The 16,380-nt window shown below is 38.4% G+C and overlaps 1 protein-coding gene across 39 annotated transcripts in view; it reads right to left on the reverse strand.

The window, feature by feature from the left end:
• RIMS1 (regulating synaptic membrane exocytosis 1) overlaps positions 1–16,380 on the reverse strand; it is a 318,659-nt gene that overhangs the window by 153,336 nt on the left and 148,943 nt on the right. For 2 of the 39 annotated variants that reach the window (XM_080587705.1, XM_080587704.1), the window contains exon 1: positions 4,137–4,752. The exons of 30 other annotated variants lie outside the window; for them this stretch is intronic. In XM_080587705.1, the coding sequence (XP_080443831.1) occupies positions 4,137–4,188 (52 nt within the window). In that variant the 5' untranslated portion in view covers positions 4,189–4,752. Of the gene's footprint in view, positions 1–4,136; positions 4,919–5,562; positions 5,571–16,380 lie in introns of those variants that run through there. 7 more of the 39 variants (XM_080587709.1, XM_080587726.1, XM_080587727.1 and 4 more) reach the window with 7 other exon arrangements.

Consider the following 16,380-nt stretch of genomic DNA (forward strand, 5'->3'; position numbering starts at 1 on the left):
AACAGCATCTCAGAAAAAAAAACTTCCCATTATCCACTGGAAAGGGATCAGGAGAAAGACAGTAAGTCTATGAGTTTGTCATCCAGCATACACACACACACGCACATGTGCAGGAACATGAACAATCCTATAGACCTGCACAGGTCATTGGAGAAAAAAACAAGGAAATTACATTTCATAACCAAAGTTATGATTTCAGGATCATGGAAACTCAGGGAGACAATGAAAGAGAAAATCTGAGTTAAGCAAAAAAAAAAAAAAAAGTGAAAGAAAAAAGAAAGAAAACAAAAAGTCTTAGTTGTCCTGAGCTTCTGGACTGTAGAAGGAAATAAAGCAGATTAAATTCTTTGGACCGTGATTAAAGACAAGTATTTCAGCAGTGCCATGATGGGGACCTACTCCACAGCACCAAATTAGGAAGATGAGACTAGTGAGGTGTTTTTTTTTTTTTTTTTTGTAAGCATTCATCATAATTCTTCATTGAACTATACTTGAAGGTAATGAGAGGGCTTAAAGGCTTCCCTTTCTCCTGTTCAGAGAACACTGCAGGAAGAATGTTTGGAATGCAAAGTCAGAGATCACTGACACCAGGTAACTTGCAGCTTTGCATCTCACCAATAGAGAGGAAATAGTTAAGAATGTTAAAGTGAATAAAATACATGATCCTTAAAAATGTAAGCAGGCTGAGAAGAAAAAAAAAAAAAGGAGGGGGGGGGGAGAAAAAAAAAAGAGAAAATAAGGAAGTAGACATGATGACAAAAGGAGTCCAGGAATCACAGAATCAATCAAAGAAACAACATTAGCATCAGAAGGACAACCAGCCCAAAAGAGAGGAAAGAGAAATATAAAACTGACTAGCTAAGTTATGAATATTTCATTTTCTAGAAGGTGTACAGTCAGTGGAAAGGTACCTATTACTTACTAAGATAGTGATGGAGTACCAGGAAGCATACAATACAAAATCAGAAACATAATAAATTAAATACAAACAGGAAAGTATGCAAGGACAATCGAGATCATTCTGGAAGTACTTAGTCCCTAGTACTTAGCATCTAGTACCTGGTACTTGCTGTTCTGGAAGAATATGGAAAGAATCCACTACCATTTGGCTTTACCAGCAAAAGACATGAAGAAGGTTAAGACTTTTTAGGTAACAGTTCTCCTAAAAAGAAACACAACTAAAATCATTAAAATCATAACAAGTTAACAATGTCTGTAGCATAAAAATTAGATTTAATGCCAAAGCAGGAAAAGGTCAGACTACCTGGATAAATTATATGTTAGGCTGATTCACTTCATCTTGGAGTACCTAACATCTGTCTGAAGCCAGGAATGTTTCCTAAGAAAATTCCTAAGAAATTTCCATAATTCCTAAGAATTAGTTTGGTATGTTCAATAAAACTGGGAAAGGGCAAAGACAACACGTATTTCTAAAGGAGAGAGGAGAGAAAGGAGGGCTAGAAATTATAGACCAGTCAATTCCTGGAAAAATACTCAAAAAAAAAAATCAGCCAACTAACCAAACAAACAAAAATACAAAAAGATAATAAGAAGAGAAGACAAGACACCTAAAATTGAACTGTCAATAACAAACTAACCCAACCGCATTTCCTACCACTGCATAATAGGGAAGAAACAGCAGTTTTCAAGTATCTTAATTGAACAGGTGTTTTTTTTGTGAACATGTCATTTTAGTGTCACACCAGAAAAACTGTCTAAATAAAACTAGTTTAAGGTGAAAAGCTATTTAGAAAAGCATATTCTAAAAGGTTAAAATTAGTAATTAAAAAAAAAAAAGTACACATTAAGCAGTGTCTACCACGTTTGTCTGGGGTACATTAATAGTAAGCACTCACATTAACTTTCCTGAAAACAAACCAGGAACATATTAGGCTTGTAGGTGACAACCCCGGGGAGGAAAGACCTGTGACTCACAGAAGATCAGGACTGGACTTCAAAGCTATCCTGACAAACTGGAGAAAAGAGTTAGAAAAAAAGAAGATACAGTTCAGAGCAGACCCAGAAATATTGCCTCCACAGCGCAGAAACAGGGAAAGGAACTCAGCCAGTTAAGGACCAGCTGTGCAGAAGATGAGGTGGCAATAGGAGATGACGGCCTGCAGGTCTGGCCGCTGTGTGTAAGCTGCTAGCCTTGCACTTGGGGAGCTGGCTGCCTTGGCCAGAGGCCAGGCTCAGGGGCCTTGCCTACCACTTAGCTCCAAATACCAAATACATCTGCAGGTCAAGCTGAAGGAGACCCTAAGGTTTTGTTGCTGCTTGTTTGGTTGCTTTTGTTTTGCTCTGCACCGTAGTCTGTCTTCTGGGTACCTTTCACCTAGCTCATTACGGTGACCTTGATGACAGCTCAGTCTCTCCAGTTCTCTCCTTGCATCAAACAGTTACATTTTCAGAGCTGAATATTTGGCTTAAATGAAGTGTAGCTATGAGGGAGAGATGAATGAGTTAAATTTAATAGCCAGTGCGACATAACAGGTCTGGTTTAATGGTCCTTTATAATTCCTCAGTCTGTTACACAAACAAAAGCCAACCGGGTCCAAAACTGGGCCAGGGAACAAGGGCTTAGCCTGATTTTAAAATACCTTGTAGCTCCCCGGTTGCAGGCTGTTCCAGAGGCTGGAGACGTGCTGCTGTCCGCCCTGCCCGCAGCACAGCCCCACACCTCCAGCAGACAGGCTGTCACGGCTCGGGCTCCTCACTGCCAGCCCTGCTGCACCCACCTCATGCACTACTTATGCCAAGGTGCGCAGGAGGTCTTTGGGAGGCAGCTTGTGGCCGTCTACTTTGGGGTTTGTGAGTACCCCGAAGAAGAAACAGGGTTTTACCTTCTTTATGTAACTAAAGGTTATACAGTGTGAGAATCAGTGCAAGGCTTTGATCTTACCCAAAGATTTTCTCCAGCCTTATCCTTCAAACTACATGCACAGCTGGGGCTGACCTTGGTCTCTTCCCAAGCTCAGCAGCATCTTGTTCTGCTGATATCCCTGCTGCTGTTTCAGTCCCATCTCTGTTTTGGTTGCTCCTCAGCCCCATTTTCTCTAACGCATCTCCCCAGATTCTGCCCTCCGTACTCTTATTCTCCTCTAAACTGCCACAAGAAGTGAATTTCACAGACTGATTTTTTAATATGTGTTAAATAATACATCTCTAATATTCGAGAAGATAAAAAACTCCTTCCATGGCTTATTCCATCATACAATCTTTAGGATTCTCTCTTCTAGTGAAAAACCTACTTTACAAAAATGACTTTTACAGGCACTGTTATTAACCATCTACACATAAGATTTTAAAGACCTCTGTTATTCTCAACACACTGCATAATCCCCAAGGAACTCTCAACCATTAATCCTTCCTCTCACCTTCCCCTGTGATCCTTAGTGATTTAGCTGAGAACCTTATTCCAAATACAGATTATTTAATTTTTCCAGAGCAGAGGCCTGAGATCCTTCACTGGTTCAGAAAGTGCAATGCATCAGTATGGTGGTGCAGAGATGATATACAAAATAACCATACATTTATGATAACCCATATATTATTACTATAACCATACTTGTAAATGCTAAACAAACAGAACAAGACAATGTACAGAATTCAATAATATTTTTCCCCAAACAATATGCACTAATAAAAGTAACAGACTCATATTCCAGACTGAACTTGCTAAAGCTGCTAACAGCACGATCCAGGGGGTCGAGGACACATCGATTACCTTCTGCCAAACAGAAATAAGACACCTGAATATTTCTTTCCTGAAGTAAATTTCTAAATTCTTTAACAGTGACTTCTCCGACATAGAAAATATTCATAAGGCAATCAAAATACTATTACTTTTCAGAAACACATTTTGATTTGTGCTTTCAAAATACACATTTTTGTTTATAAACTCATGCCACATAACATCACTAATGTCAAATTACGTTTGACACATGAGCTTTCAAAGTATAAACATAACTCAAATGCAGACTTATGAGCAAAATGGCTCCTTATACCCTGCTTAAGCTGTACATTTGCTACAATTAATAGTTTAAATTCAGAAGACTCATCATCACTCAAATTGTACATTAAAAAAAAAAAAAAAACATATCTAAAACCTCAGCACTGTATAGCCACTTATTTACCTGTCCCTGAATGCAACGTATGGAGCAGAAACTGAAGAAACCCCGCAAACATAGCAGCATCAGCAAGAAAATGGTTAAAAAAGCACAACTGGCATTTAGTAGGTTGCTGAATTCCAGGCTGCAACTGTAGCAAAACTGAAATGCAATCAAAAATCCACTCCAGTGTGAAGGAAATGATCGGGGGGAAAAAGAGCGAAAAAAAAAAAAAAAAAAGTCCCTAAGGTCCTTGCGTCCTGATCCTAAGCCAAATTATTCTGCAGCATCAAACACTCGACACTGGTGACACCAAACAGGGCTACCAGAGCTCTTGTCATCCAAACAGATCTCTGCAGTGGAGTGCAAGCATCGATTACTGCGTTAGTTCAGAAACGCTCGCTGCAGCGACAGGGAGCTTCAGTCTCCAGAAACAGCTAATGATTTGAGGAGTCCAGAATTAACAATTCCTCAGGAAAAAAAAAAAAAAAAAGCTCCTTCCTCTCTGGATAGAATAGGAAAGAAGTTTCTTCGTGTTTTAAAGCCAACGGTACACACAAGCTCAGTAATCAATAGCACTGCTGCAGTTTTTATTTATATGCAGCAGTGGTACGCTGAACAAGTTTTAATGAACTGCATAAATGAAGCAATCATGTAAAGCAAACGTGGCTGGCTTAAGTTATGTAAAACTTCCCGTGCTGCAGATTTACTCCTAGCACACTGAAAATATAATAGCCCATGAAAAGAAGTACTGTTTTTTTTTGTTTTTTTTTTTTTTTACAAATTAACGGGATGTTTAAATACTTTTCTTACATAAAGTGTGCATGAAAAAAAAAGTTTTATATAATAAAAAATATATTATAAATAAATAACAGAAAACAGCATTTTGTATTGTAGATTATATAGTCAAAATAAAAGAGAATGCCTGAACATATATATCAGCATATTGGGGAAAAACAGATGATTAGAGAATTACAGCTAATAAAATTTGCTAAAGAATTTGATCTAACCATATCTAAATCCTAAACCAATAAACTTATTTTCCTGGCAGAGACAGTTTTCCATGGTGAAGATACATGCTTCTCTGTAGCATACTTGGATACTGTAGACCTTAAAACAGGAAACCAAAAAAGCTAACTGTTTAGAAACTACCGTGGGGAAAACAAAACGCAACAAACCAACCTTTATAAAATTCTCTCTAAAGAGAAGCTTATAGGGGTTAAATGTAAATAATTAAGCTAATGAGTTTACAATTGTTTCATCCTTAATAATATATAGACCTATTAGTAAGAATGAAAATGCATTTTTAATCAAGTTGTTTCCCTCTAGTTCTGCATCAAAAGATCAAAGCCCAGATACTGAACACTGCCTTTCACACACACTCACCCCTGGCAAGCAGTCAACAGCAAAAGTGGCACAGAATTAGCAGAGACAGCACAGCTGTCTGCAGCTGCTTTTTCACTGACATGTCCTTGTTAGGAGATGATTCTTTGAAGGAAGACAATGGCCAGCCCAGAAAGATGTGCTTAAAGATGTGCTCCAAGAGAAGATGATCATCTGGGCATCTACTGGCCAGGGAACACATGCCCAGCTTTCCCCTAAAGCTGGAGAACATTTATTGCAAAAGGAACAAAACAGCCCCCATCTAACAGCCTTTCTGGCTGCCCCTAAGGCACATCTGACACTTTGAGACAAACCCTGATAGTTGGTTCATTTACTTTTACACCCACCAACAGTAGCAAGGCTACTGGAAACTAACTGGAAATTTGGTCATCGTGCCACTGTCCAAGTAAAAGTATGTAATTCAGTTATAGCATGCTTTTGACCTTTCCTTTGAATAACATTGCCTACGTAATCTCAGAAGGTTTTTACCTTTTTAAGTTATTTTATTTCCACAATCCTCTGACGCACATCATATTTTAGTTTCTTCATAATCTTCCTGCTAATAATTGTCTAGCTCTTAATCCATGTATGATAAAGTTTTAGAAATACAGCAGAATAAGATATTTACAAAATAATAAGAGATTGAACAATCCCCCACAGCTATCCAACCCTATGAGTTGTCAAGTTTCAAGAGGTCAAATTCCAAGCATTACATGTACTATTCAGCTAAATTCCTAGGTGGAAAAGCAGTTTTCCTCTAACCTGAAAGGTCTACAATACTTTTTGATAAAAGCTGAAAGCCAGAGAACGGTCTCAAGCCATTCAAGGATCACAGACATGCTTTATATTGGAAGTTATAGGAAAGGAGAGAAACAGCAGAAAGGATTCATCTTATGGTCTCTGGACTTTGAAGCCAAGTTACACTGGAGTAGAACTTCTAATGAAATTGCAGGAGTCTTAGATATAATATTAGGTATTGCATGCAACATTTCATGCCATAGCCCTGTCTGACCCACTTCAAAAGGTCCTGGCTATCGTGGGAGATTTACAGTGACTGGACAAGGCAAGAATCACACCTATCATAAGGGAGGCAAAAAAGTACCTGGAGAACTATGGACTGGGCAGGCTAACCTACTCTTGGGAAGGTCATGGAGCCAGTCCTTCTGGAAGACAGTCATGAGCACATGAAGGACAAGAAGGTTGACTGGGAACACCAGCCTTTTTACAAAGGCCTGACCAACCTTACTTCTTTCTTTGGTGAGATAAATCGATCTGCAGACAAGGGGTAACAGCGTTGTTGTCTAACATAACTGTAGCAAGGCCTTCAACCAAGTCTCTCACTATATCCTTACTGCGTCAGAGAGACATGGGTTGGTTGGTGAACTACAAGGTGGGTGGAAAACCGACTGAACCACTTGATTCAAGAAATGACAGTCACAGGTATCAAGTTCAACAGGTGGCACAATGTTAGATATGTAAAGAAGTATCACAACAAAGATTTCTGGGGAGGAATCAAGGCTGTGCTTTGCTCGGTTAGCCATATTCCAGGCCACAAAATGCTCTCCTGGGATCACAGAAAACTTATGTGTAACTTGGGATGCACTTTGGCTGTGCATCCATAATTAAACAAAATGGAGAAAATACACCTGCCTCTGATAGGCTCAAGTGCAGATTTTGACCGACACTGTGCTAATTAAAACACTTTTGTTCACTCCGTGCACTTCTGCAACAGAAGTGCACCTTCTTTTTTTAGTAAAGTATTGCCCAATGAAGAATACTGAGTTTTGTATTTGGGAAAATGCTTACAACTTTGTAAAGATAATTGTTGACTATTTAACATTTAAAACAGAAATTTCTTATATACAAATATATACATACACATCCAGAAGTGTTTTTGTGCCGTTTCTACATTTTACTTTTCAACAGATTGGCATAGCTTGGCCTGTCATTTCTCATAATTGCTGAGAAAATCACAGGCTAAGAAGTGACTGTGGTGAAAAAGACATACAGCTCCTAATTGAACGTCTGCCCTCAAACACAAGCTTGCTACAGCTCATCAATACTCCCTTCAATTCAGGCATGAGCATATTCTGTTTATATTCTTGACCAGCTGGCAAGAAAGGCAGCAAAGCAGAAATGATGTAGTCACATCAAGGGGGAGACGTACTGGTGCTAATAAGTTTGGCCTTTTATTTAGCTCGGGCTAAACCAATGTCATGCTATTGTTACTCCACAGCTTTTAGTTCAAACTCTGATCTGAACCAATTCAAGTGGAAGTGAAGGAACTTGGCACCCGCCCAGAAACATTTCATAAATTTCATAGATGCGGCAGCTTAGATCTTTGTTACCTAGCTTTCACCATCCAGTAATTTTGCAATATGTCTGAGTTCCTTACTCTATGGGAAAAAAAAAAAAAAAAGAAAAAAAAAAAAAAGCAGCATCTCCTCAGGATCATTTTCATAATCCTCCTACCCTCCTTGACTGAGGAGGATCTACTGATAATCAAGACACAGAAAATAAATGCTGCACTGTCAGATTTACAGAGTACTGTCTTCTGGACTTCCTCTTGACCCTGGTATATAAAAAATAGACTGTGTGATGTATTTACTTTTCTTTGTGATAAAGGCAGTACTTAAATTAACTTCCAATATGTATAAAGGATCTGCTAGATAGTCTTTTTTAAAGTCAAAGGTCCTCTTAAGTGAACCCCAATTCAAACTGTTTGCTCAGCCATTAAATTGCTAACCAAAGCCAGATGCTTTCAGCAAAATGGTAACTGGTATGCAGACACCAACTTCCTAATTTACGGAGCAACAGTCTCAAAATACTCTTGATGTTCCCAACTTTAACTGTCGTCCCTAGCTGTTGTTTTAAAGTCTCCACAGTGATAGATTTCTCCCAACTCTCATGCCCTACAGCATGGTGGACGTGGAAGATTTGCATTCAAAGTCTCCTCACTGCGTGGCACAGGATAAGCAGGGATGAAGTGTTGGGGTGACAAAGCTGCCTCTGAAAGCCATGCTCAGGTACAGGCTTGAGCTCACAGACCCGGATTGCTCAGATCAATTGAATGTTACTTCCTGCAGGAAGAGAAGTCAAGCAACCTGCACCCGAGTTTACCTGCCCAAAGAGGAACCACAGCAAAAGCCAGTATCATCAGCAAACTTGGGCTCCAACAAATATAGGAGATCCAAGCTATGATGATAGTGTCATTACCGCTTCTGACTGGAGTCAGCCACAGCAGCTTAACAGAATTCCTTAATACAATTACTTTTTTTTTCCCCTTCCTGCCAACCTGTCCCTTTTCCCCTTTTTTCCCCCATTGCAAAACATAGCAAAAGTCAACCCGTGTTCTGAACTGATTCACGTACAGGCTGGGGCTGACAGGGTATACAGGCAGGGGTGAAAGACATCTAGGGATCACTGGTTCCTTCTATTACACCAGGTCAGGATGACTCTGACAACTTAACCTACATCCCCTCCTTTTCTTTCAGATTCCTCTCATATCCATTAATTCTAAAAATTTCAGATTGAAACCTACAAATTAGAGCTGTATGTAGTCTTGTGCTGACCTCATTTTGAAAGGCCTATGTCTATTGAATAGAATATTTTGCTGTTTTTGACATTTTATATACCATCCAAACAAAAAAAAATCCACGCATTTAAAGGTAGGGCTTAGCACTGAGTATGTTGTTTGTTTAAGCATTTGTTTAATGTTTAAGCCAGAAAATTCGTTCCTGATCCTTATAACAATTTTCTAGGTCAAAGTAAGATTAGGCCCACCATAGTGCACACAGCTGACGTTCTGACAATAAGCCCTAAGTTAATACCATATTATTTGTTTTTTCTTGTTGCTGCTATTGTTTTAAAACAAGAAAAGGATGCTGATAGAGTAGAATTTTAAAGGAAACATTTGAAGAAAAGTCTAAATATAAATGATACATTTGTTTGTTAAAAAAAAAAAAATGTTCTCCCTGGCAAAAATTAATGTCTTCTTAAGTGCCTCCTTTCAGTGGCTTGCAGGAACAGCCATTCCCTAAGACTGCTTTGGCAGTGAGATTTAGAACCGGATAACGGGAACAGATTAATCAACTTTTTGTACAGCTTGATCTGAAAGCATCTTGTCAGTGGACAAGAGCCCAGGGCAGCACAAGTGGATCTACTCCAAAGTGTCCATTCCCACTCCTGTCCCCTGGGAGCTGTTCTGCCCTCCCACAAACTCTGATCCAGCACTACTGCCAACTCCACGGGCCTGCCCCACGGGAGATAAGTAAACCTACCTGGGCATAGTGACAAGGCTCACTGCGTTTACATAAAAATTGGCAGAAACAGCAAATATCAGGAAGTTTTGAGAAGATATATCTATTCAAATTTAGGTTTATGAGTTGCTTTTGTGACACTTGGTTTCATCTGTAAGTGCAAATCACCCTTATCCCATATTTTACGTAAAGCCAGAGACCCTAGAGATCAAATCGCCTGGCATCTCAGGTGTTTGGATGTAAGCCTGCACCAGTTTGCTGTGGGAGAGCTCTGGAACGTGACGGTCAGGAAGCAGCGTTAGACCTCTGAGTGACCCAAGGCTCTCTGGGGCACTGGAAAAAGCTGCTCACTGGCCCTCAACTCACGGCTCTGCTCGGTATTCACTGCGTGAGTCAAGGTGTTTGCTCATCTGACAGTTCAGGCGAGGATCGTGTGAATGCACAGCAGAGAGGTTAAAGTGAGCCAGATCCAAAAAAAGCTCCATCCTTCCTACCCAAAGCCAGGGGAGTCTCCATCCAGGTCATGCAATTCCCACCTGAGATGTGGGAGCAGGCTGAGGCAACCCAAAACTACGTCCAGCTGCTTCAGAACAGCATTTATCCTCCTCTGGTAACTGGAGGTTTTCCCTTTGCTAATAAGAGAGAAATTATTTCCATAGGGTGTGACAGGCAAAAGTTAAATTTGACAGCTCCATCTAGTGGCTTACTGAGCACCCTTTTAACGGTGCAGATTGTGTCGCCTAATGGGTTAAAACGAGCTGCTTATGGCGCTTGCTTTTCCTCTGAACAACACAAAAAATATACTCTTAGCACCCAGCATTTAAAAAAAAAATCCAAAAAATAAAATACAAACTTTATGAAAGTTTAATAAAGGTAGGCTAAAAAAAGTAGGTAAAATATTTTTATGGTTTTTAGTTAATAGCTTATTTATTCTATTTAGCTAATAAACTTTAATAAGAATAACAAAGTTTTAGAAATTGTTAATTTGAATTTACATTTGAGGTAACAAATTCATATTTGAATTTCTATTTCTGGTGAAAAGGTATCTAAAATTGCATTTTCAGTAATTCTAAAAAATACAAAGATTTGGGTACTTTAAAAAACAGATAAAACATCACTTCAGATTTGCTTTAAAAAGATTTTTTTTCCAATAATGAGAATACTTGGTATTGAAACTCATATTGCAGAGGAAAGAATTACCAAACTGAGAACTAGGTTACAAAAGCTGGAAACTTAAATTTTGGAAGTGAGTGCATACAACTAAATAATACATTTTAACATGAGTTAAAATTAGATAAATGTCATGTGCTTCATTTCTCCTTGCTGCATGTCTGGAAGTGTTTTATCTTAAGTTACACATGCAACTACAAGGTAGCCAAGGGGTATAACCATTTTATTTTACTTATTTCTCTAATATATATAGTTCCCATAAGTAACACTATATATACATTGTTAGGACCTATATGCAATCAATAACTTTTAAGTAACGAAAGTTAAGGAAATACTCAAATTCCTTACTGACCTGCATTTAGAACTGAGAAACCCAAGAAACCCAAGCTAGCCTTGGCCCAAATGAAGTGCATGATGCCCATGGAGTTAAACTCTCTTTTCAGCCTGCTGTTCGAGCACCAATCCACTCCCCCTTCACAGGCCACATCTGCATTTGGAAAGTTTAGATGAGCTATGGTACCCCTGTATTTGCAAAATGGACCTTTCTTAACTTGCAAAATGGAGCAAGTTAGACCTGGTCAAATTTGCATTTAAGGTGTGGCAAAGCCACTGCTCACAAAAGTAAAGTATGCTGATAATTACTTTTCTAAAATATAAAATAATTTATCTACCTTCTTTCACAGGATTTTATTCTTCTCCAAAAAGGGAGACAGGTTCCCCATATGGGTAAAAAGGAGCACAGGTCTGGATTTCAGTTTGGGTTTCTGGATTTCATTTTCTGGATTTCAGGTCAGAGTTCAAGAAGTGTTTGGACAATGCTCTCAGACACATGATCTGATTTTCATTTTTATTTTTGGGGACTCTGGAGTTGGACTCAATGATCCTTGTGGGTCCCTTCCAGCTCGGATATTCTGTAACTCTGTGAATTTATGATTTCAGCCCCGAGACCTCTGAAATGCTGCACAGACCTTGCACAGCTGTGCAGCTTTGGCAGACACAGCTTGCTTCATTTTTCATTCTAGGCTCTTACATCAAAAGAGTAACAGCAAATCCCTACCTGCAGTCCACATGAGCTTTATGGTATAGACAGAATATATGCATATACAAATTACACGGCAGACTTTTGTACAGCATAGCCTGGGGGAAAGGCTCTGGCTCTAACACACCACCACGTGTCAAGCCAGCTGAGTTGGACTGTAGTTCACTGCACAGCTGCATTTTGTGAAGTGCTCTGCAACTACAGTCAGGACAGACTTTTCAAAAGCTCTCAGTTCCCCTTAAAAAGTCCCTATAACCTGTGTCACCTACTGCTCCTCTTGTACCTTCCCCTTCCAGTGCAAGGTGAATGGTTTCTGGGGGGAAAAAAAAAATGGGGGCTGAATATTCCTGAGAATTGGTCTTCCATGTTAATAATAAAGAACAATAATGCATTTCCAAGTTCCAGAGATGCAAGAAAAAACTCAGGATTTAACAATTTGTAACATCTTTTTCTACCATGTCCTCTGTTCCAGAGGAACAGAGCAGCAGTCACCCTCTCTCTTCTCTCCAGCTTCTTTTATCCCATTCAAAGCCCAGCTACATCTCAACCCCAATCTTTTCCACCGTTCCTTATATATCATGTTTTATAGACCTCTGCCATTCTCACTGCTCTTCTGCGGACTCCTCCAGCATGTTCATAACCCTCTTAAGGCAAACTAGCAGCAGTGCTTTAATACGATTTCAAAGGAGAATTTGGTCACACATCTGCTGTGACTCTGCCAGTTACGTGGTTACAGATCTCACTGAAGCGTTGGATTTCCTGGCAACCACAGGTCTTTTTTTCCACTCATGTTCAGCTTATTTCATTTGCATATGCATGCATGCACTTTACCTAATTGCAAGTACACAGAACAGATTTCTTACTGCCCAGCACTAACTTAACAAGCACTTACTTATAACTCCATAAGCATTATAAATAATTTCAGTTACTAAAAAGTACTGAATATTAATAGCATTGAGTAAGACTAACGCTGACTAGATTTCTGAAACTGGAGCTAGATTATATTTTCATTAAAATCTGAACCAGATGTAGATTTGAATTATTTCACAAGGACTAGAACGTAAATTAGAACTAATTTCTAAGAGCTAACAATGGCCCTAGGAAGGGTATCTTATTTTATACGAAGTTAAAGCTCAGTCACAGTTCTAAACAAATTCAGCTCTCTTGAAACCTTCATTCCCAACTCTCCCGGTGAACAGATGTTAAAATATGCTAGCAGATGTTACAGTACGACTTGACTTGCCTACACTATAAATTTAGAATACCTACATGAAACCACTCAGCTAAGAATGTTTAAAGCCAGCCTCCTCTTCTCTACAGCCTCTTACTGACATCGGTCCATTTATACACCCCACTGCATGCCCTACTTCGGTTGCCAGCAGCATTACAGCACTGGAAGAAAGGGGCAGGGATTTGGTTTCTGCTCCCCTTCTTCTGGGAGCACCCCCAAGCACCAAGCCCCAGTGCAGATTTGCCAAGGCAAACTGAGTTTTACTGAGGTTTTTACCATTTTGCCATCAGTATCTTGAGTATTAGGCATACTTCCAAGCCTTAACTGGGTGAACGACATACACATTAAGGCAAATAGGTATAATGAGCATGCAGAATGTAAAAGCATTAGCACATCTATTTACATGAAAGTAGATGAGCAGTTTTCAGCATCTCCTTACATGGCCCCAACCTCCAGAACTATTTCTTCTTCCACTTTCACAGACTGCATGACAGAAGTTGAAAATACCTCTTGTAACTACTACTACTGGGATAAAAAGCTAAGTACAATTCTGTCTGGACACAAATCTACAAGTTCCACACAAATTCTTGTTTTCATAGTTGGAAGAAAATGTTTTTCTCCACAAATTTTCACCTAATCTAATTAGTACTCTTCGTTGGATGGCAGTAAGCAGAAGGTGTTCTCTGTTCTAAAGGGAGGTCTGGATTGCATTTGCAGTTTTTTGGTTTATGTTATTCTAGTAAGTCTTTGTAGTGACTGTAAATGTAATTCTTGCTTTCTAAGAGAGCTCCTTTTGCCTTCCCAGGATGGTGCTGTCACTGGAAACTCAGTCCACCTAATGCTCAACTATTACAGATTTTAGAATAAGGAGTCCTACAGCCTGTATTAATAAGAAGATGAAAATCATTAATCAGCAAACACTCATGATGTATTTTAAAGGGTAAAGTATTTTTTAAAAGGAAATTTGAGATGGCCTTTGGATACTGCTAAACAGTACTTTCTCTAAACTTACTCAAACATGGAAAAAGTGCTACATAAATTTTGGGGTCCTCCACCAAACAGACAAAATCCCATTGGATTTCCAAAGGCATTTATTTTTTGGAAGGAAAATATCTCCAGTGTTTATGACTTACTTTTAATAATTTTGAAGAGATATACATTAAATGGTTACAGTAAATAGCAAGTGATGTACTTGCTAAATTGCACTTTCAGAGGGTTCAGAAGACAGGCTAATGCACAGAATATTCTGTGGAGAACTAAAGTACTTAAACAAACTGTGAAGTGCTTAGCAGATGTAAATAATTCAGTGAAGTAACATAAAGCAAAACACTCTCTCCACTGTCACATCCAACTAACCTCTAAAAGGAAAACCAAAACCTCTAGTTAACATGCATCAGGAAATAAATCTTACAGATGAGTTCCTAAATTATTTCATTTAATACCGTTTGTAAGTTATCTATTACCTATGTCTTGTAAGAAAACAACCAAAGACAATGGTGCACACTTGCCCAAATGGCATGTACTGACAAAAAAAAAAAAAAAAGAAAAAAACCTGGCTCTATTGTTGAAACTAAGAGTTCAGAGAGCTGTAAGCAGTTCATGTATTTCTAACTAATCCTATTTACTGCACATTTCATACACTTTTGATTTATTTCAGTTGATTTCTCAATAAATCAAGATTGTCCCAATATATATAAATATATTTATATATATATATATGTATATTGTTCCTATATATATATATATATTTATATATTATATAATTATATCCCAAAATAGCAAGTCTTTAACAAGGTAGCCATTCCTCAGAGAGGGACTGGGCATCAGTTTAATGTTGGGTGGTGGTCTTGTGTTTGCATCTTTGGTGTGATTTGTTTTTTCCTTCACTTATTGAACTGCCTTTATCCTGACCTATGAGTTCTCACTGTTGCTCTTCCGTTCCTCTCCCCAATCCCACTGGGGTGGGAAGTGAGCAAATGGCTGGTGGGTGCTTAACTGCTGGCCCGGGTTAACCAACCACATTCATACAAAATGTTAATGCACTTATTTTCACATGATCACCTGAAAACTGAATTTAAGTGAATGGGAAAATTGAATTTCCCAGTGAACGGGGAAAAAAAAAAAAAAAAAAAAAACAGTGAAAGAACAACCATGACGACCACACCTAGTCATAAGAAAAGAAATAATGGGCATTTCCTGAACTCAGTAGTCTAGTGTTACATGAACTGGATGCATTACAGATTTGATCACTCATCCAGTCTGTTCATATTATAATATTTAAGAGAATGCTAGCCTACGAGCATCTCATACAGCTAAGCAAATTTGTTTCAACCAAGTCTGCAACCTAGAAAAATGCAAAATAAAGATTTCTGTCATTTAAGAGTATGCAGCTAGTAATTCTCTTCACAACAGACTATTTGAGGTACCAAGAGGACTTCTGTATTATTATTTGTTTTTAATCACAACTGCTAAGGATTTGGCACCTGATCTATTATCAATTTAACCAGTTTTAGATGAGTTGCTCTCTGAAGGTGCTTCCCTTTCTTCACTGATTGAAGGTGAACGTAATTATCTATTTTGAAGCTTAGTTCTTTAAACATGTAGTGATTTGTAAGATTTTATATTAGTTTTCTTACAGATTCAGAACTGGTGCAAAAGGTGCACAACCATCTAGGTAACCACGATGCAAAGAAAAATAAAAAAATTTAAAAATTATCTACTTTATGTGTCTTTTTTGGCAATTGATTCTTCAACATTCTCAACCACCCTACCTATACCTTACATGTCTACATAACATCATTTTCGTTTAAAGAGGTGTGAGCTGTTTTCCATAGAAAACTTATATTTTAGATGTTCAGTAGAGAATTGAAAAGCTACAAAACACTGTTATATTAACCTCTGTAAGTCCATGATTATTACTCAGTTTCTGATTGTTTTTTATTGGCAGTCACTAAATGTGACTTAATTTTAAAATATTGGGTTTTATTGGTAAGGCTGTTCAAAATTCAAAAATTTATTTGCAATAATTCTATCTTTCTCACTCCATTTATATTACTTTGGCACCAGATTTCTGACTGAGCTGATATTTAGATGAGAGGATGGGTTCCAGACCCTGCTGGGCTTAGGTACTAAAGCACTACAACTACAGACCTGTGCAGTATCTCTCTCAAAGCACTTAAGGAATGGTGA

This window comes from Anser brachyrhynchus (assembly GCF_964034855.1).
Source record: "Anser brachyrhynchus genome assembly, chromosome: 3".
NCBI classification, from domain to species: Eukaryota; Metazoa; Chordata; class Aves; order Anseriformes; family Anatidae; genus Anser; species Anser brachyrhynchus.